At 34.4% G+C, this 22,284-nt stretch overlaps 1 protein-coding gene across 3 annotated transcripts; it reads right to left on the bottom strand.

The window, feature by feature from the left end:
• Window positions 1–6,100: 6,100 nt before the first annotated feature.
• LOC106070480 (uncharacterized) lies at window positions 6,101–22,184 on the bottom strand. 3 transcript variants are annotated; one of them, XM_013230399.2, is made up of 3 exons: window positions 22,043–22,184; window positions 9,867–10,651; window positions 6,101–7,034 (listed from the first exon to the last, which is right to left on the bottom strand). In XM_013230399.2, the coding sequence occupies exons 2-3, from the start codon at window positions 10,469–10,471 to the stop codon at window positions 6,869–6,871; spliced, it is 771 nt and encodes a 256-aa protein (XP_013085853.2). In that variant the 5' UTR covers window positions 10,472–10,651; window positions 22,043–22,184; the 3' UTR covers window positions 6,101–6,868. The 3 variants fall into 3 exon arrangements, with proteins under 3 accessions (XP_013085853.2, XP_013085852.2, XP_013085854.2); XM_013230398.2 differs by lacking the exon at window positions 22,043–22,184 and adding an exon at window positions 14,922–15,209; XM_013230400.2 differs by lacking the exon at window positions 22,043–22,184 and adding an exon at window positions 14,952–15,209.
• Window positions 22,185–22,284: the final 100 nt, after the last annotated feature.

The following is a 22,284-nucleotide window of genomic DNA, read 5'->3' as shown; positions in this document are numbered from 1 at the left end:
CTTTGTGTTCCATTGACAGGTCAGCCCCTGATATAGCACTGGACATAATGGACCCCTCCCCCCCCTTTTTTTTTCCACACCCCACACAGAGAAGTAATAAAACATGGCTTAGTCCTAGTAAGTCTCCTTTAACCAGATAGAGATTACTAGTTTATATTTAGATTAAATCTACATAATTCTTTGGCCGTACCCCCCCCCCTTTTTTTCATGTTTTTTTTTCACTTTCAATAAATAATTTACCCCCCCCCCTTTTTCCCGTGTGGTCTGTATGTTAAAGTTGATGCTACGTTTAATTGGGATGTCCAGCTTGAAATCTCCCTCTCAAACACACACTCACTTCTGCAGTGTGAACCTTTTCTTTCACATTCCCTCTTTCGCCCGCCCCCCTTATCTCTCTCCCCTCAAACCATTTGAATTTTAGCATCTGGTATCTATTAAATTTAATTACACGCTACGCTTTAGAACACTACTTCTCCCAAACAAATATTTTTTTTAACGGATTATCACTTGTTCCCCCCCCCCTTTTAAAAAAAAAAAAAACACCAACAACAACATACACACAAACAAACAACAAACAAACAAAACAAACAAACGAACAACAAAAAAAAACCCAAACATTCAAACAAACAAACATACAAACAACAAACAAAAACCTAACAACAAACAAACAAAGGAACGAACGAACAAACAAACATGCCTTAGGAAATAGTCTTACATAGAATCTACAAGTTTACTTCCACTTTTCAACTTTTATCGAAATATTTGAAAGGCTCTTGGACGCTTACAAAGACCATCCATTGTTTAATCAAGTTTTAATGATCATTTTAGGATCGAGGTTGTAAACTAGTTTCAACTTTTATGTAGATAGAATTACTAAAATGACATTGTGCAAAAACACTATTTAAAAAAACAATAATATCAAAATTTAAAAAAAAGGTATTGAAGGATTAGAACCACTAAACCACTGACCTTTTGAACGAAAGTGTGATACTCTTCCAACTGAACTAGCCAGGTGCATGGGCGTAGCCAGAAAGGGGTTGTTGGGGAGTTCAACCGAAATTAAATCCCACCCCAGCAGGAGGAAGCTATTTTGTGACTGTATTTTTGTTTAATTTTGTTTTTAATGGAGCGGAAAATTTTACCGTTAAACCATCACTTTTCCTTGCATTTCCAAGCTAAAGGAAACTACAATCACAAAATTCCATGAGTGTAACCAAGGGCGATTTGAGTTTCAAAACCCCTCCAGTGGGTTTAAGATTACCCCCCCCATCCCTTTTAATAGTAAAAAAAAACAACTAAAGAGAAGTACAGTCAACGAATTCCATGAGCATAGCCAAGGGGGATCTGTAAGGTTACTCCCACCCCCACCAGGATGTTTGGAGCCTAACCCCCCATCAGGGAATTTTGATGTTAGAACTCCACTCTTCATTATTAAAAAAAAAGTCAAACTACAGTCACCAAATTCTATGAGCGTATAGCCAAGAAGGGTTTCTAACCTTCTCCAGAGGGATAACCTTTAACCAGTGGCGTAACTAAGGGGGGGGGATGGGGGGGGAGAATTTTAAAATCCCCCCGGGCCCCCACCTAGGGGGGGCCCCCAAATGGGTGTCCGAAATTTATTTGTAAATACATAAATTAATATATTTGATTGACAAATAGTGTCAACCGGTGTCTTTTTTAAATCAACATTTACAGATTAAATTTATCACAAAGACTAAACCTAGATATTTTAAAAATATTTTTGCCGTTCAGATCGGTTTTTAAAAATTGACTGGCTTGTCCATTTTAAACTTTGTTGCCACGAATAAAACTGCATGATATACAGCGAATTCCAGGTATCTTGTTACCTTTACTAATAATAGATCTAAATGGCGAGTATTATATGGCTACACTAATTAACCTTGAAGCAAAATTTACAGAATCGAGTATAACTAAAAGTTATTCTTAACAATGCTAAAATTGTCCATTATTCGGGTTTGGCGTCTATAATTTCAGAATTAAACTTTACACTCGAGTTATTACCCCTTTATTCATCTTTCCTCAATCCAATGGAAACTCTCTTTCTATTTACATCTAATGATCTAATCCTTTTGCTTTCGCACAAAACATAAACAAAAAATAATGACGTAATATCATATAATATTAATACATCCTTCCTATTGAAGTTATTATCACACCCTTTCTTTTAAAAGTCTTAGTAGTGATATCTACTAGCAGGGCCGGCCCTAGCATTTGCGGGGCCCTATGCGAAACGGATCGCGCGGGGCCTAGTCTGGGTAGGGATAAGCATAATGTCAAAATTATTATTTTTTGAATTAGAAAATAGGCCTACTTTCGTCTTTGCAATAAATTTTTATCAAATGAAAGCTCGCAGCCTCGCAATGCCACTTTTTATTTATTGGCACCCCAATACGTCAATTTCGTCTATTCTTCAGGAGATTTGAATAAATTCAAAAAAAGTCCAGGACTTTATCGTATATTTTGCCTTTTCATGAGATTTCCTGGAGGCCCTGAAAAATCAGGAGGTCGCGAAAACCCTGTTATTTTATATTCGTTATAATTGTTTAATTTAATAATGTACACTTGGAATTAGCGCGGGGCCTATGAAAGCGCGGCGCCCACTGCGACCGGCACTGTCTACTAGGAACTTTAACAATTCGTCCACTTCTGGTTGTCTTGACTGAACAAGTTCTCTAGACGTTGGTCTATAACTGTCTGTTTCGTTTGTAGCAACAGTTTGCAGTTCATTGTCTTCATCGGTATCATAGTACCCAGAGATGTCTTCATCGAAACTCTTATTCAAAAAGCGTTGATTTCTTCTGTATGTTATTCCATTGTTTGTCTTTATGATGTAAGATCTGGGTGCAGAATTTTTTTTTATGACAACTGCTTTCTGCCATGTTTGACCTAGACGAACTCTCCGACAGAATAATCTTTAGGTAGTCTTGCTTTTGCATCGTATTTCACTTAGCTTTTCATCTGTCGTTCGTTGAGTAATGTCTCTGCATTTTCAGCTACCAATGGTTTCAATAGTTTGTGATCAGTTGGAATGATTCCCTGAGTCTTCTACTCGTCAGCAGTTGTGATGGTGAATACTGCAGTCCTCTTATCGGAGTATTTCTATACTCGAGCATAACAAGATATGGACCTTTCCCACTTTTGTATACTCTGAATCCTTTTGCTTTCGCACAAAACATAAACAACCAACAATGACGTAATGCCATATAATATTAGCACAGAATCTTCTTCATGCAGTGGAAAATTACGAATTTTTGCCTATCTTGAATTCTGGTCAAAGCTCCTGTGCCCAATTAATATAGTTCGGAAGAAACTACAAAAGTCTAGACTGCATATACGGGAATCTGCTAAAGAAATTAGTACCCTTTCATGCTTTCTGCAAAACGATGAGAAACTGACAAAAACCCAATCCATCGAAAAATCAAAAGAAGGTAGTGAATACTATGGATTCCCTGTAATCAAAACAACCATATGAAAGAAAAGACTTGATGGGAAGTTGAGTTCTAATGTAGGACTGTCAATACAACTGCAATTCAAACGTGTTGCGACAGAAGTGCTGGACAGATTTCATATGGAGATGAAGGGCAGATTCCAAAGGCTGGAAAGAAAATGGATACCTTTGGGTTTCTTCTTGAACCAAGACACCTGTTAGAAGACACGCTTGTGACAGACTGTGCTACTTTTCCTGTTTGTATGATGAAATACATGGAAAATCGCTTTTTCAATGATGTCATTGATGCACGAGCACTTTTCATCAACAAACAGTAATACAATCACCAATAGACATATTGAGGAAACAGGCTTCATATGGGAATTACGTGTGCTCAGACTTTGCAACCTCCTCCGAATACCGCTAACTCAGGCCACTTCCATTACGTCATGTGAGAGATCATTCTCAAAGCTCAAGCTCATCAAAAAGTATCTCAGGAGCACAATGACGCAAGAAAGGCTTATCATGGCTTTAATGTCAGTGAAGTCACAAATACTAGAAAGTATCGATGTAGTTGATGTTATAGATGTCTTTGCTGCACAGAATGCAGGACGTGAAGCGATATCAATTTAGTTTTGTCGCTTGTGCATTATTTAACTAATAAACAACGGTATTATTCATTAAAAGAGTCTTGATGATTACTTTTTGTTAAGTTTACTGATATACTGAACCAATTTGATGTGAAGCTTATATATTTTTGCGTACATTATCTCATGTCATATGTCGAATGTCAAAATGCAAGGGGCCCCCATAGAGGTCAATCCCCCCGGGCCCCCAAATCCCTAGTTACGCCCCTGCCTTTAACCCCCTCCCCCTTCAGGGAGTTTTAGGGTTACCCCCCTCTCTTCAATAAAAAAAAAATCCTAATACAGTTACCCAATTCCATGAGCTTAGTCAATGTGGATTTTGAGTTTAAACCTCCCTCTATAACGTTTTGAGCTTAAAACCCCCATCCAAGGGATATTCAGGTTTAAACCTTCCTCTTCGATAAAAAACTAAAGCAAAGTTAATGAAGGTAGCCAATCGATTTTAAAGCCTTTCTCGATAAAACCTCTCCTCCAGTGGAATTTAAGTAAAAAAACAACAACATCCAGATAAGTTTTAAACTTAAACCCTCCTCTTTCACAAAAACTAAATCAAACTAGAGTTACCAAATTTCAGGGATGTAACCATAGGTGGGGTGTTTGAGTTTAACCCCGCCAATAAAAAGAACTACTGTCTCAAGACAGCAAAAGCTACAGTCACTAAATTACACAAGGGTAACTGAAAAGGTGGCTTAAGATTAACCCCACCCCATTTTTTTCTATACAAAAAAAGAACAAAATAAAAAACTGAAAGATAATTAGTCACTAAATTTCGTAATTCCATTCTTTAGATAGAAAATGCCCCTTTTTAAAAAGCAAAGCTACGACTACTACTTCCTTCCACCAGCTTTGCAAGAAAGGTTTCAGGTTAAAACCTCGTCCAAAAATAAAAACAATAACAGAAAACTCAAGTCAACTAATTTCATTAGTTTAGCCAAGATGTTTTTGAGCTTTAGACATTCCAGTAAAACGAAAAGCAAAGCAACAATCATTAAATTCCATGATAGTAACCAAAAGTTGTTTTGTGGTTAACCCCTTATATAAGAAACTAAAGCAAAACTGTAGTTACTATTTGAGCCTAGCAATGATTTTTTTGCCAGTTGCTGGAAACCATTAATTAAATAAATCTATAAAAATTCAAGCCACAGACTTCAAAAAAAAAAACTAATGCAAACTACAATCATTTGAGGTTTAACCATACAACAAATGATACATTTCGCGCATTGATCTTAATTTTTCTACAGGTCACAGGGCTCCATTATTAGAGTGTAGTGAATAGCAGACTTGATATTTGATGTACAACTTATTAATAGAAGAGTAAGATGATGTTATTGCCCCGTAGACAGCTCTGAAAATGCATTTTTTAAGTGTCAAATACAGGAAATAATGCTTGTCTCTAAAACCCCTTTGCTGCTCTGAGAGGAATGTCTAATGTCGTATCTCCAGAAATAGCATATTCTATGGTTCAAAATGAATGATATATTATATATCTATCTATATATATATTAATAAACTACGTATTTAAAAGCATTCTTCTATTTGTGAACATTTTACGTTTCTAAAGAATTTCTTTCACACAGGATCGGCCTTAACAATTGCGGGGCCCTATGCGAAACGGATTGCTTGGGGCCCCAGTCTAGGCCGTCTGGGTGGGGATAAGGATAATAAGTGAAAATTAAGATTTTATTTAGAAAATAAATTCGTCTTTATATTTTATTCATTCATGATCAGATTTTATTAGTATTGGTAAGTATTATTTAGACTGGCTGTTCATTAAATGTAGTGACTATCAAATAGTTTTAAAATTGGTTGAGTTATGTCTCTTCCGTGTCTCATCTTCTGACTCTGCTTCCTTTGTTCTTTTATTTGTCCCACTCATTTCCCAATACCGCTTTCTCTTATTTTTATCTCTTGCTTACTGAACGTAAACTGAGTGTAAAATATTAAAGCGTAAACAAAAGAACCAATAATTGTGATTAACGTAAGCATTTAAAACAATTTACTGTGATTTTGGCTCATTAAGTTTTTATTCCAAATATTGCTAGCACAAGAAAATTAAGTTTCAGGTATTCAAAGTCAAATAATTAGTTCAGGCATACATGAAATAAATCTTCACTTCCAATTCAATGTTTGAGGCAATTCAAAAGAATGTGTTTGAAAAGGTTTACAAACATACATGTTCTCTACTCTAATGGGTGAGCGTTACAAAACCTGGCATAAGCAGAAGAGAAACTAGCCAACCACAGCTATAGTTTTAATAAAAGAACACAAAAGATGTGTCCTAGAATTCATGCAAATGAATGGGAAATGGAAATTTCCATTTCGAAATTAATTTACTACAAACTTATGCCATTATGATCTATATAAAAAAAAAGTTCTTTATTTTTATGACGTCACATCCTGACCTGGAGTTGACTTTATCTAGTTTATTTATTAAATACGATTTGAAAAGACTCGTGCGGGATATAGGTCTTTATTTGTTTTGTTTGTACAAAGAAGGACGCTGGTGCATTTAACTTATATTATTGTTTTAACTAAACAAAAACATTTATTGTAATACTTTGTTGCAATTAGGATTTGTGAAGTTTTTCTCATTGGATTAATTGCTTCCAGTTGTCGGAATTTCTATTCCTTGTTTTGTTTTGTGTTTTTTTTTAATTTGACGTCAAATTATATGAGGACACGGAACCGTTGGGATTTATTATTATAACTGAAACACACTCAGTCAAAATAAAGAACCATCTGTGCTTAACTTGACAGTAACGAAAAGAAAAGTTTAATCAGTATTGTTACAAATGCATCCAGTATGCACACGTCTTGAGACTTTGATCAGATCTGGACGGTGGTTAGTACAGCTGACTAGTTTATACACTCTTGCATTTTGGGTCCTCGTGTGACAATAACTTGGGGCGCCCTGAATACAGCCCTTGCTACGTAGATATCTGGGGAAAAAAATCATATTTATCATAAACTCACTATAATACTATTGACTATATTAACAAAAAAAAAATGTATGGTCGAATGTCTCTACATTTATTTGAGTAACGATGTGTTTGTGGAAATCGAACGCTCACAAATGGATCAAAGTAAATCGCTGCATAATAAGTAAGTTCATTTTAAAAAATGTGTGTGATATTTACATACAAAGTGCATTCTTAGCCTTTATAAACAAACATAAATGTTTTCTTTTAATTTTAGCAACTAGTTGACCAGAAAAAACACCTTTAACTAATATTTATATTTGTTGTAAACATTTCCTGTACATTTTAAAATATATTTTACTTAGTGACACTGAAAATACACTAAATTTGTCCATCTTTGTTAGCATATTCTAACATTGCCTCCCTTACATTTACGTAATTGTTTTAGAATTGGTGTATTTTTATGAAAAAATCGCTTGCATAATAAATTTTATAAACTAAACGGTTTGCTTTTAGAAAACCAAAAGTAGTCGTTGCAACTAAACTTTTCAAGCCGCATCACATGGTGAAATAATATTTTTCATTTCTCTTCTCATTTTCGAGATCTGAGTGTGACTGAAGGACAGACGGACATTTTGCACAAACCTAATAGCCGTAATTTCCTTTTACGGTGGCCTCTAATAATTACAAATCAATAAACATAAAAGGATCCCATGAATTTCATGAGAATAAAATTGTTCATTGCATGAGTTAGTTTTTTTTAAAGTTAGGTTTCTATGTAAAAGCATATTAACAAAACAATTTGATTGCAAAGTTTATTGAATAAGTAATAATTAGAATATTATCAAATGAAACAATAGTTTAAAAATATATGGCACTCCATAAGATTAACAATAAAGATAGCTAAAACAAATTGTCAATTTTAAATACAAACTATATTTAAGTTATCTAAAACTAAGAAATACAGAATTCTGCTTTCAAGCTGATAATATAATTATTATTTCCATTTTTCCTCTTTATATTCGTTGTAATGTTCCTGGTAGTCTTGACGGTCGTCACGTTCATACTGGTCATCTTGACTGTCTTTACACTCTTCCTGGTCATCTTGACTGTCTTTACACTCTTCCCTGTCATCTTGACTGTCTTTACACTCTTCCCTGTTCTTAGCGGTATATCAAGAGAGAGGTCAGCCGATTATTTTAAGTAGCCCAGTAAATGTTTCTTTATATCACCCTTTCTTGGTCCCCCCTGCACGGTACTTTGAAAGATGAATTTTGACATGTCATACACTATGACCAAACCAGCTCAGCTTTCTTCTATTCACAGTATTAGGGAGTTTCTCCTTTTTGCCAGCCAGAGGACTTGTGACAATACAAACTCACCTTAGAATAAAGAAAGCTATGACGTTCTTCAGTCATAATACAACATGTTCTGCTGACTGTGCGGAAAGTTTCAAGGCATTGTGTTTTCGTACAAAAAAAAAATAACTAGCAGTACACACCGACTACGCCCTTTGATTTTTTACCAAGCTTTATATTGTTGTTGTTTTTTTTTTTTTTGGGGGGGGGGTGCAGAACACCTGCTTAATTTTATGTATATATTTTTTTAATAGTAATAAATAAGGTACATTTTAATGATCAACCTAACATACTTTATTAGCCCGTGAATTAGTGTAACTGTTACAATGTCACGACCCGCTCTCTCTTTCCTTCTTTCTCTTTCTTTCGCTCTCTAGAAACCCCCATTTTGTTTGTCATTTTTTATCTGCGCTTTGTAATTTCTCCTACATATTCTTTTGACTTAACTTACTTTGGAAAGATTCGCTTCATAATGTGCCCCCCGACAAATATATACGTTATTATAGTAACACTTTCTTTAATCCGCCTTCTGTTTCCCATCGGGCCTAAATAAAAAAAGTTAGTCCTCTGTATACTCTATGACTATTCCTCCGTTTCTCAATTCAAACTATATTTTGACCCTCCAGTTTTATTTTTATTTTTTATTTTTTTGCAACCTTTAATCGTAATGCAAGCAATGTACGGTATTAGACACCGCATACATTTCTTCATACCATCAGTTTCAAATCTAGAGAAGAAAAAAAAAACATTTTTAAGGACCCAATTGAACGCGACATGTTCGTTCCTCTTTCTACATTTATTGTTGCATTTTGTTGTCTAAATTAAAAGAAAAGAATATCTATTTGGTTTTATTTATTGTAATAATTTATCTCTTTTAAATGTAGAGAAATGACAATAGATCTACATTATTCTTTTTCTATTCTATTTGCTCTCTCTCTCTCACTCTCTCTCTCTCTCTCTCTCTCTCTCTCTTTCAAAAGAAAAAGAAAAAGGCTCTCGTTCTATCTTATTAAATAATGCTCTTAGGATTGATTTGTTTTTTACTTTAGACCACGAATAAAAGGAAGTGGAAATGATGTAAGGGATATAAAAAATAAGTAGACTTAGGGAGGGGGGGAATCTTTAAAAATACGAAATTCGTGACATATTTTCATTTATGCTTTCTAATTAGACTGCTAGACTGCGGCCTTTTGGGGAAACATCGAAAATAACATACAAAGGTTTGATAGAAAGCTTGCGGTTTTTCACGAATAGCAGCCCTCAGGTTGCGAATCTGTCATAAACCTTTCTATGTGAGCGTCTAGGAGATAGGAGGAACATGTGTACGAAGTTTCATGTAAATCTGTACGACGGTTTAAGAGATATCTTGATCAATTACTGAGTCAGTAGTAAATTACAAATATATAGTAGATCTCAAAATATTATAAATGAAGGAAAATTTTTCATTTCCTTACATTAGTGTAATTGAACTATTCAGAAACATGAAATTTCTTACCTGGGAAAAAACTCAGAACCAAGATCTCTTTGAGTGATAGCGGAGTTACATCGTTCAATGATGTGTTTGGATGTCGTCCTTCTATTGAAACATTCCTCGGGTTTATTGGTTTGGAGAGTGGCGCTGTCTTCAAGACTGTACATGAAAGTGTCAGTGACATCAATATGAGGATTAAGTTTTTCTACAGAAGTTTTAAGCCCATTATGAAACTTGCATGTATTAGATATTCTAGAAATCTGAGAATCCCTCAAAGGAGTTCTATGATGTTTCTTCCTATTCAATATAGTGTTATTGTGTTCAGATGTCGCTGAATCTTCCTCCAAGATGTCATTCTGATGATCGCTTTGTAACGACAATTTATGATTGGACTGACTCGAATGTTTTATCGTGTGATCCTGATCACGTGCCTTGTCCTCCTGCACCATACTCCAGGTGATGATATCAATCAGTTTCATGTTGTAGACAGACGGTAACAGTTTTTTTAAGTATTCCTCAGGTGTGTTGATGCTGCCTCCGATGACGAAGGGCTGACAAAGTGAACATGGTAGAAAGGACACGATGAGCACAAGCGCAGCTGTAGAGCTCTCTAATCTTTTGAGATTCATTTCTTAAAGACTATCTTTATTATTTTAATGTTTTGTTTGGTATTATAACACTTTGTATAAACACACAAAGTCCGATTAGCTTAAGTACACTCTTGATTGATCAAGTATTTTAAAGTGAACTTTGATTTTCTTGCAATGATTTAAAACCAGTGAAGTATCTCTCCATATAACTATCAACACCTAAATGAGGAAACAGAAAAAAAAAATTGTTGATAAAGTTGACATGTTTTTATAACAGTATTCTTTTCAAGTTTATATAGTCACACTTTGACATCCGGAAATGGAGTTGTGTATTCACTTGTACCTGTCCCCATTGGTTTGTAAAAATAGCAAGGACTCATTTTCCAGCCTTAATCTAGTCAAGCGTTGCAGATGAGACGTGCGTTGCACTGTGCACCGGATTTAAAGGTAGTGTTTGATGTGAGAGTGTTGGGGGGGGGGGAAGGGGACTTTGTATTTTTAGTTCACTGAGTCCATACAGTTTGGTTTAGTGATAAAATGTCAGGAAACATTTAGATATGAACAATCGCTTTCACAATCTATTATATATCAGGTTCACCCACGTTTGAGACTAAGGTTTCTTCCAAAGAAAAACACGGACTTTGTTTTAAATTACAGTTCTCTCTCTCCCTAACAATACAGCTTATATTCACCTAATTCCATCTCAGATAACTTCAACTCACTTAATTTTATCTCACCTAATAACTCTAGCTTTAAAATACATTTACATTTAGATAGTAAGTATTATCGATGAAATAATCTATAGAGTTTTCAATTTACGGCCTGCCTTCTATAGAAGTAGGCCTACGTGTCGGTCAAGATTGAAATGCGCCAAAACCACAAGAAAAGAGACTTATGTGTTGCACTGCTGGAAGCTACTCTTAACATGAGTAGATGAAGATTGTTATCTTGGGATAGAAGTTTATCTAGGATTCAGGTTCTGAAACAGCTCCAAATACCTAGTTGTTTAAATAAATGAAAATGTATCATGAAATCTCCATATATGCGAAATTATTTTAAAACAAGATTACAAAGAGAGTTTGAGTTTTAACACAAACTCAGAGACGGCCCTCATCGAAGTCAGCAACGGACCAATGGACCAGAAATATTTAAGCTATAGTTTTGTTTTAATCGTTTAAATTAATAAAATTGTAAAAAAATCATTTGGCGTTTTTTTTTTCACATAAAAGCAAATAGGACAACACTTTGTTTATGATAAGACTCTTCTAACTTTTCTGGAATAAGGAGAGCAGAGATCCAACTGATTACCTAAAAACAGAATGGAAACCTCTCAGACAGTGTCGGTGGCACCTGGTGCGGTAACTCAGGGTGTCATCCCTTCCCATCAACTTTCTTCAAATATTTTCCAATAAACACCATTGCTAGTTAGTTCTTTTTGTTGAACAAATACAGTAAGCTGATTACTTACTATTATTGATTTTTACTCAAATGTAAAATGAGTGTCAATTCTATTATAAAATCCAACTGTTTATGACATTTATTCAAATATTATTGCAAAATTTACAATGATACTTAATTAAAATTAAACACAGACTTAACATCAAATGAACAGGTTTCTTTTGCCATACTTTGAGACAGAAGTGCTATAACGTTGTGCTTTGACATTTAAACTTAAACTACCATCTAGACGTGTCTAGGCGTGTTTGTGCATATATCTAGAGATTTTAATATAATTATCTTTTCCAATGTGTCTGCTTTTGCCAAGATATAATTTTTCAACTTGGTTGTCATCCCCAAACAGTTTGACACGGTGCGACCGCACCCTTTGCACGCTACACTCTCAGATACGTACCTCTCCCCAACAATGTCGATTAATATATTGGAGTAGACGGGCTAGGAAATGTTAAAAAAATTAGTCCGCAAATGTAACCGGTTTCCCATGCGAACAGCATAGTGCACTATTACCCACTAGTAGGCCTACTAATCCTGATCATAATCGCTCTAGCTACTTTATCGGTCTGGACTATAGCTCTAGAATATAGAATATATTTACAATCTAGATCGAGAATTGTTCTAGAATATATCTAGACTTCGAATCTAGACTAGGTCTAGATCTCGAATCTAGACTAGGTCTAGATCTCGAATCTAGACTAGGAATAGATCTCGAATCTAGAATAGGTCTAGAGTCTTGATAAAATCTAGAACTAAATCTAGAATCCAGTTCCAGGCTATATCTAGAATCTAGACTAGAATGTAGACTAGACCTAGAATCTAGATATATAACCTAGATCTAAAATAGTGTTCTTATAACTTTAAATCTTAAAATTACTAGGCCTAGAGTTAGGCCAATATCAGGATTAGATGTAAATCTAGTAACTAGGCCTACTACTGGATAATAATGCACTATGCTGTTCGCATCACATTCACTTCTCAATGTGATACTACTGTTTACATAATAAATAAATCTGCACCCCTAAACTGTAAGTAGATAAACTATTTCCTTAATAATTTATAGATTCAATTTTGTTCAAATTGTTTAATACGTTTAAATCTAAATCTAGATCTAGATCTGGCATCTGTGGTGTCTAATGTAGATTGTTGTTCAGTGTATCATAAAGATATGTCAAAACTACGCGATATAAAAGTAGTTTTTTTTATTTTTAAATTTCAACTAAAACAAAGTTCCAATTAAAATTATTTTTAAAAACAACATTTTAATCAGTATTCTATTCCATCAGTTAGTTAATAAATGGAAAATCTATTTTATAATGATCCATTGATACTGTTGTAACTCTTCCCTGCACCAGTGCTTGAGGTGCGCACTAGCGCACTAATGAACGTAAACAGGAAGATAATAGAAGAGAGAGAAGAACAGTGCATCAGGGATTGTGAAGAGTCTGAATGTTTGGGAAACTAAGAGGCCAACTTTTGTGCAGCCTGAAGGCTGTAGTAGGGACCTGGAGCGAAGCGGGGAAGGCTATCGTTGGTCCACATTCTGGTTAAGTAGCAAAGGACTGGTATACTTAGTAGTAAGACTCTGAGGAAGCTGAAGGATGTTATGTGTTTACCCTAGTGAATAAACACCTGTATTTATTTCCTTTTAAACTGTGTTGAGTTGCATGCCTATTCGTTGAGTGCCTAGCCGAGAGTTGCAACAATACTTTTTCCATTGTGACCTTAGATGCATTTTTTTACCAATGCGCGAATGAAGCTTGATTTATCAATGAAGAAGTCTGTACCTTTTAAAAGACTTACCTCCACGGAAATTTTTCATTGAAAAGTTTTTTTGTTTTTTTTTTTCTGAAAAATTTGCTTGCATAGATAATTAAAACAAATTAGATGGTTCACTTTCGGAACAGAAAAAAAGTAGCCGTTGCATCAGAATTTTGAACGATCTAAAATATCATGGTGTTCGATTTTCATTTTCTCTTCTAGTTTCTGAGATCTAAACGGGACGGACGGACAGACGGACAGACAGGCCACACAAAACTAATAGCGTCTTTTCCCCTTTTGGGGGCCGCTAAAATTCAAACATAGCACTAGGGTTTATTGAAATAATTTTTTTTCAAATGAAATAAGAATATAAAACGTACATGTTTTGTAAACTTGATTAGGTCAATAATAAAATATGCATCCTATGTTTGGGACCCCCTCAACTCTAGAAAACATTAAGAAATTTGAGCTGACAGAAAATAGAGCAGTGAGATTCGTGACAAACAAATGTTCATATTCGATTAGAGTTAAGAGTAACACCTTTAGTAAAATCATTACATTTAGAGATCTTTCATGATAAAAGACTGAAAAGTAAAAGTAAAGTAGTAATTGGTACACAAAATACTGAACCATAATCTTCAAATACAAAAGCAAAACCTAATAAAAATACTCAGGAAGTCACAAAGATAAAAGCAGATTTCTTATTCCATATGCTAGGACAAATTTTTACAAATACTTTTTCTTTACTGGTGTCATTAGAGCATGGAATGGGTTATCTGAGCCAACCAGGAACACCAACGACTTGGCAGATTAACATGCATGACTAGATAGAAATGGGAGAAGTGTAGCATGTGATCATCTTCTTATTTTGAATTAGCCTTTGTATTTTGTAAAACAACTGCTGCCTCACACATGATCTTGGCTGATCAAAGGCTAAGGGAGCACACCCAGAAAGAAATTCTTGCTGAAGTGGGAGTCAGTGGGTCTCCAGGCTGCTTAACACATCGGCATGCTCTTTATCTGTGTCATATGTGTATTGATCAATCAAATAATTGACCTGAATCTTATAAGCAGGACGTCGATTATTCGTGTTCAGTTTTTGTCACAATAAGATTAATACATTTCTAACATTGTTGATTAAACAAATAATAATCAAAGTCAATCGATTAAAGTAATCAAATTTCTTTATCAAATATGCATTTAAAATTATTTCAACATTTGCATGTTAAATAATGTAAACTGTGTAAGTTAAAATGTATTTATATAATTAACTTACCATAACACCTTTTTGTACATCAGAACTTACCGAAACAAATGTTTGATATAAGTCTGGTCACTTCTTGCACCTAATTGAATGTATGCACTGTGTAAGTCAAATAAGTTTATTATCCAGTGATCGAACAAAGAAAAGAAACAGACAAAAAGTATAATTACAACAAATTAAATGTGTTCGTTAAGATGCTCTTGCCTTTTTGCTCCCTATAATAAGACTTGTGAAAGAGATGGTTGTAATGCAATCAGAAATAAGGAAATGGCTGCATTAATATGTCTTACACAACAAAGAGACACAAGAGATAAATGCATTTTTAACGCAATACAAGTCGTTCCAGTGCGCTCAAGATGAATTTGAGATTTAAATGTCTCCTTTTCCGGTCATTTTGTTTCAGCTCTGTTTTGCCTTATTTGTTTCGTGGTCATTAGTTTAAGTCACCAAAGGTGCATGCTTCACCTCCCCCCCCCCCCCGCCCGAAGTCATTTTCCTACTTCCGTTTTACCAACATTTATAATCCCAGTGGAAAGAAAAGTAAAAGGTACACAAGATTAGAGAGTAGTTTCTAATCGTTGATTGCATCACGAGATAACATATAACGTAATATTGACGTCAGTAGTAGGAACGCAAAAGTATATCCTTGTTGACACTAGTGCACATTTGTTGAGACATTATAATTTTATGCTTACATAACTAATCTACAAGTAGGTCATCAAGTAACAAGGACCTTTCAGGTCTTAAAGTGGGTTTTCTATACCAACACATTACTCTTCAATTGATAGTTTGACTAGAAAGTCTTAGATGTTCATTCAAGACAGACTATCATTGTGTTCTAAACTACTGTAAGGTGGCTAGTGATATCAGAAAGCAAGGTTAGTAATCTAGAATCTAGACATTTTATACAATCATGTCGGCAGTTTCAGTCATGTTGCACATGATCAGTTACATATTGAATCCCAAGATTAAGGATGAGTGCAGTGTTTCACTTGACTACCCAAACCCAATTTCGACCTGCATATTTTCCTTCATATCGTGCAGATAATGCGTTGTCTGCTGGCGGTCTTTTTAAGTTTTCTTTCCGTCTTCTGCGCTTGTCTTCAATAATGGCTTTTCTTAAGTTCACAAATGTTTGTTCCGCAACCTTTGTGAGAGCTCCTCAACTGTCTTTTCAGAGACCATCTGCTGCCAGCTATTTTCTTCTATGCCAGTGAGGGCAAAATGGCGCTCGCGTTGATCTTCATAGCGCGTACGGGGGTCACTTCTGTTATTCCGCCTTCCTTTAAGCTCGTCAAAGAAAATGCGGGATAAGTGTCCGGCCCAGCCAGCTAACGAATGGTAATTAGTGCTTCTATATTGTCCACACCGGCCTCCATCAGAACATAGTTATTTGTAATGTCTTGCCAGCGCGTGCCCATCATGGTGCAAAGGCACATTTGATCGAAGCGTTCGAGGAGCCCTTAAATGTCTTCGATAGAGCACCCAGGTCTCAGAGCCATACTAAAGTGTGGTGACTATATTTGTATTTTAAAACAATGCGACTACCTAACACTAGTAGGTTTAGTTTTTAAATTCATTTATGAATGATATCCAATGTTTATATTAGTTTTAAATTTCTGACAACTTTTTATTGGTACAAACCGTAGAGTTAAGGGAAGGAAAGAAAGAAGAAAATAAAAGAATTGAAAAGAAATGTCTTTCCAAATCTCAAAGAGAAGGTTGCAGACATTGGTACTAACTAGAATAAATGTCAATAGCCGGAAACTTGTTTCTTTAAGCCTTTTTAAAATGATTCCAGCTCTGGAGGTGTCAAAGTATATTGAAGTTAGGGCTTAATACAAGTTACATTTTAATTATAATGTCAAGCTTATCAAACGAAATAGAGAAACGGTAATATATATCTATATCAGTGATTCCCAAAGTGGTCTATATAGACCCCCAGGCGTCTACGAAGACTTCCAAGGGGTCTACGAAAGTGAAAAAGTAAATTGGGGGTCTATGAGGTGTCCATGGGGGTCTATGACTTTAATTTTCACACCCCATTAATGTAACTATTTCAAACACTAATAAATAATTTGTACCTTAATTATAAATATTTACACCTTTGTTATAAATATTTATACCTTTATTCAAAAGTAAAATAGTTGTATTTAATGTCAATACTAATCTAAATAGTTAATTTTGTCTACATGTAAGTAATGTTTAACAAAAAAGAAATCTTGATTTTACAGCGTTGATTATTTATTTCCTTGTCAAATAAGCCATTGTTAAGTGCCTGTTTATGATTATATGAAACCATATACACTGAAGCGTTATTTGAGACGATTCCACCCTGATAAAAAGATAAAAGTGAAAAAAAAATTCGAAAACTCAAAGATAAAGTTCCGAATAGACCCATAAAATCTTTCTTCAACATCATATAGAAAAGATGGTGGTTTGTGAGCGTCTTAGAAGATCTCTTTACCTAAAGCCAAATACGGAAAAAACATTATAGATATAACATTGATTTTACCAGCCCTTGAAGTAGTTTTAAAAACTGTTTTACACAAACCTTCATCAGATATTATGAAACGAATTTCTTTTAGTAACATACAGTTCAAGGGTACATCGGTGGGATGAGCAGTAAAGCTGCAAACTGCCTAATGGTCTTCAGATCCATATTTTTCCCCAGGGCTGACCCAGGAAACCTTTCCCATGTTTGGGTGTATAGCTGCAGAGTAGCAGAGGTTTGAATTCTATTTTCTTTCGGCTATGTGGGCTGCAAACCAAGGCTAATGAGTCCCTCCTGCCCGAAGCTTACTGGTTTAGGCGCCAGTAACTCACCTTTGCCCCCTTCTCCTGTTAGTGAAAACAGTTTCGCACGCCCAATATTTGAGGCAAACATGAAAGATCAAGAAATACACGAGAAACTCTTTGCGAAAACTTTTATGAAACAATATCTGTAGAAACGGATGATGAACATGCAAAAAAAAAAAAAACATTTCCAATGTGCATGGTGATTCAAGCAATACATATTAATTGTTATTTTAATAGGTTTAAATTTGAATTATATCTGTAAAAAAAGATAGATCTCTCTAACTTATGATGTAGCTTTACATTACTTTTCACTCTTTGACTCACTGCAGTTAGAAATTAGTTTAAAAAATTAGTTTATGAATGTGCAAAAATGCAGTATAAGTTAAGCAGGGGGTCTACCGAAAACCAGAAAACATGGCAAGGGGTCTACGAGACAAAAAAGTTTGGGAACCACTGATCTATATATTCCCTAAATAGTAATCGTGCACATTGTAATGATTAATGAATAATGTAAACATGTGATTCGTCTTTATGAAATAGTTCTTCGAATGCACAACTAACCCGTTAGATTATGGATAAATAGTTGAAGAATATCTGAAGGAAAGCTAGAGTGTGATGTAAACAGTTGCAATGAACCAAGAGAGGTTTCACCACGTAAGGCGAAATTTAATAAATGTGCTCCTTAATATTTATAATGTGGATTTACACCTTTCAGAGACAACAGTGATCAACCACAATGTGTCAATTTGTGTCAGATGAAAGTTGAAGAGCTGCTCAACTGAAGCGTTGTCTTGCAACAAATCATAATGAGCTAAAAGACAAACTCGTTGATTTATTGAAAGCACACACACACACACACAGTGATAGTATGCAAATCAGATTAAAATTATTAGCGATGCGACAACAGTGAATGAAAAAGGCTTCATATATAATTACATTGAGTATAGCGCAGAGAAAAAAAAGCACACACGGTTGCTTAGAATTTGACTATGCCAGCGACTTGAGACAGACAAATTAGGCTGTGCTGGAGGTCTGATGTCGAATAGCTTGTAAAGGAGTCTTTGAAATGAAAAAGTTTGAGAACCTTTGGTATAGAATGTATTGCTAAAAGAGATTTTATAATAAAAATGTAGATTAAAAAATATGAACAAGAGGAAATCTTAATATGAAAAATAAATATATTTTTAAAAATCCTTTAAAAAAAAAGCAAGGTTACAAAGACAGTTTGTATGGAAACACCAACTCAAAATCGGCCCCTGAAGTGGTCCAACCAGGCAGGTAAAAAGGCAGGTTTTAATATTTTCAGAAAGAATGTCAGAATGAAATTCTATCAAAGGAAATGACAGAGAAAAATGGAAAAAGAAGGTTGACAGATCTTGTGTGGTGCCTCAATGGTCCAGCAGACCAAGGGATAGGTGAAAGTGAATGTGAAGTTAAATGTGAACCTGGCCTAACTGATGTCTTATAATGAATATCTAATTGATCTAATTGTTTTGTAAATGGTAAATCTCTTATTGAAGACCTCAAGAAAAAACATTTCTGTAAAAAAAAAAAAAAATTCCTTTAGCCTTTAGTTATCTTATCTTATATAATACAGACGTTACTTCAAAAAAGAAGATGATTACGTCCTACGCGTCATGCATTTAGTCATGCATATTAACCAATGACTTAAACTCTGCCAAGTCACCGGTTCTCCTGGCTAGCCCAGGCAACCCATTCCATGCTCTAATAGCACTAGGGAAGAAGGAGTATTTGTACAAATTTGTCCTAGCATATGGGACGAGGAATGTGCCTTTATCTTTGTGTCTTTCAGAGTATTTTATTAAATTTTGTTTTTGTATTTGAAGATTATGGTTCAGTGTTTTATGTATTATTGCTACTTTACTTTTGAGCCTTCTGTCCTGAAGGCTTTCTAAATTTAGCGATTTTACTAAAGGTGTTACTCTAGTCAAATGTGAATATTCGTTTGTTATGAATCGCACTGCTCTATTTTGTGTCTGTTCTAGTTTCTTAATGTTTTCTTGAGTTGAGGGGTCCCAAACAGAGGATGCATATTCTATTATTGGCCTAACCAAGGTTAAATAACATTTTAGTTTTATGTTCTTATTTGATTTATAGAAATTTCTTTTAATAAATCCTAATGCTTTGTTTGATTTTTTTGTAGTTTCATCAATATGTGGATTCCATGACAGTTTTTCATTTATTATAACACCTAGGTATTTTGCGTTTTTAGTCTGTGTAACTGGTTTGCCATGAATAAGATAAGTGGAATTAATTTGTTTTAGTTTTTTTGTTACTCTTAACAACTGACATTTTTCTGGGTGGAAAGACATGCTCCAATTTGATTCCCATTTCTGTAATTCATCTAATTCTCTTTGTAAAATATCTGTGTCTTGTGTTGTTTTTATTGTTCTATATATTATGCAATCGTCTGCGAATAATCTGACTTTTGTTCCTGAAGTAATGCAATTTGGTAAATCATTTATGTAAATTAAAAATAGTAGTGGACCCAAGACTGTTCCTTGAGGTACACCTGAGTTTACTGTTATCGGTGTTGATTTAGAGCCATTTATTATTACAGTTTGTTCTCTCCCTATCAGAAAGTCTTTAATCCACTGATGCAGTGGACCATTAATGCCGAAATATTTTAATTTTTTAAGCAAACTATGGTGGTGAACTTTGTCAAAAGTTAAATGTTCTTCACCTGCTGTGTAGCCCTGCAGTTCACGCGATAATATGAAAAACTACTTATTAATTGTTGTTTTAAATTATGTTTCTCTTTGCATATTAAATAGATTATTTAACTTTTTTATACAGCAACCATCAGCAGTCTAATTAACTTTGCCATCACCTGCTGGTATGGTAATACTTCACTGGCACAAAGACTTAGACTAAATAGACTAATTAAAAAAGCATCACATATCACTTGAATACAGCTACCATCTCTTGAAGAGCTTTTTCAAGAAAGATGCCTTTCCAAAACACTCTCGATTCTTAAGGACAACCTGCACCCATTAAACCACTGTTACATAAGATCTGAACGAAGTGGTCGTCTCCTTTCCATTAGGACTAAAACAGAAAGATTTAAAAACTCCTTCATCCCACTTTCGGTCAGAGTGTTACAAGATCAGTGTCGTCATCGACAAGTACATAAAAGTCAAATTCATAAAGCGCTGGTTTTGAATGTTTTCGTGTGTGAATGTTGTTCGAATTTTTCATCTATACTGTTATTGTACAGTTGTTACGATGATATTGTCAATTGAAGTCAAACTGAATTTCCATTTGTATCAATAAAATTATCTTATCTTATCTTATCCTATTTTTCTCTTTAAAAATAAGAGTAATCATTTTTTTAACGTATTAGTTAGTAGGCCTATAACAGAACTTACTTAACTTAGCAATACAATTGTAAAAAGAAAAATTTTGACCAAAAAAAAAATAACAACAACCAACTAAAACTATAATTTTTTTTAGATATTGTTCTGTCCTTACTAAATAAACTCCAGTGTTTGTTGCTATCAATAGTGAATAGTTGTAAAAATGGTGTATTTTTATGAAAAAAACTGCTTGCAGGATTGATTTTAGAAATTAGATTATTCACTTTCAGAAAAGAAAAAAGTAGTCGTTACTTTCAATGATGTCGGATTTTCACTATCTTTACTTGTTTACGAGATTTCAACGGGACGGACGGACAGACAGACCACAAAAAACTAATAGCGTTTTTTTCCCTTTTGTCTATCTAAAGGGGTAAAACTCGCCCTTAAATTTATATCTATTGATAATGCACAAGTTATTTCCCTTATTCTATATCAAACAAAATAATTATTTACCAATAATTAATTGTCTAATTGAGTTTTTTTTTTTATTCATGTTTTGTTATGTACAATTAATAATTGTTTGAAGTATCACTTGATCAGAGAATGCTTGAGGGTGAAAATATGCAACGAGGAGTTCACCCAACATATTTAGCCATATCTGTAAATACTTAAAGATTAGTTTATATTGTTGGTATCAAACAGACCCATAGGAGGAAAATAAAAGGGTGACACACACACACACACACAAATAATAAATTGTACAAATTAGGCTGCATATGTATTTAGTGTAAAATGTCAGTAAATTATAGGCTGTAAAAACAAAAATATTAAGTGCATCAGTTATTTCTCAATGTGACTTTGGACACGAGTTCATCAGTTACACCAACAAAGTGAAAGTGTGCAACTCAACACACGATATGTGCTTCCAATAAAATTTGTAATAATCATTTCCTTGCAGTTGTAAATGTAATTTTTTATTTATTTTTGAAAAGCAACATTAAATCAAACAGCACTCACCGCATATTAACTCATCTCTCTGTAATTCAGCTCTGTCACCTAGAGGAATTGCAGATGTATTTTTTCATGGCAACTTTATTTGGGTTAAATGGTTTACAAAGAACTGAATGCAAGTTCTGGTTTCATTTTATATCTCGTAGTGCTTTTTTTTTTTTGTTTTTTCATGTCTAATGACTCAATAGGATGTTGAGAATAGGAACACCCACACTCCCTTTTCTTGAAAAACCTGAAGCCTCATAAAG

The sequence above is a fragment of the Biomphalaria glabrata genome, chromosome 12 (genome assembly GCF_947242115.1).
Source record: "Biomphalaria glabrata chromosome 12, xgBioGlab47.1, whole genome shotgun sequence".
NCBI classification, from domain to species: Eukaryota; Metazoa; Mollusca; class Gastropoda; family Planorbidae; genus Biomphalaria; species Biomphalaria glabrata.
This window is presented reverse-complemented; position numbering and strand designations above follow the sequence as displayed.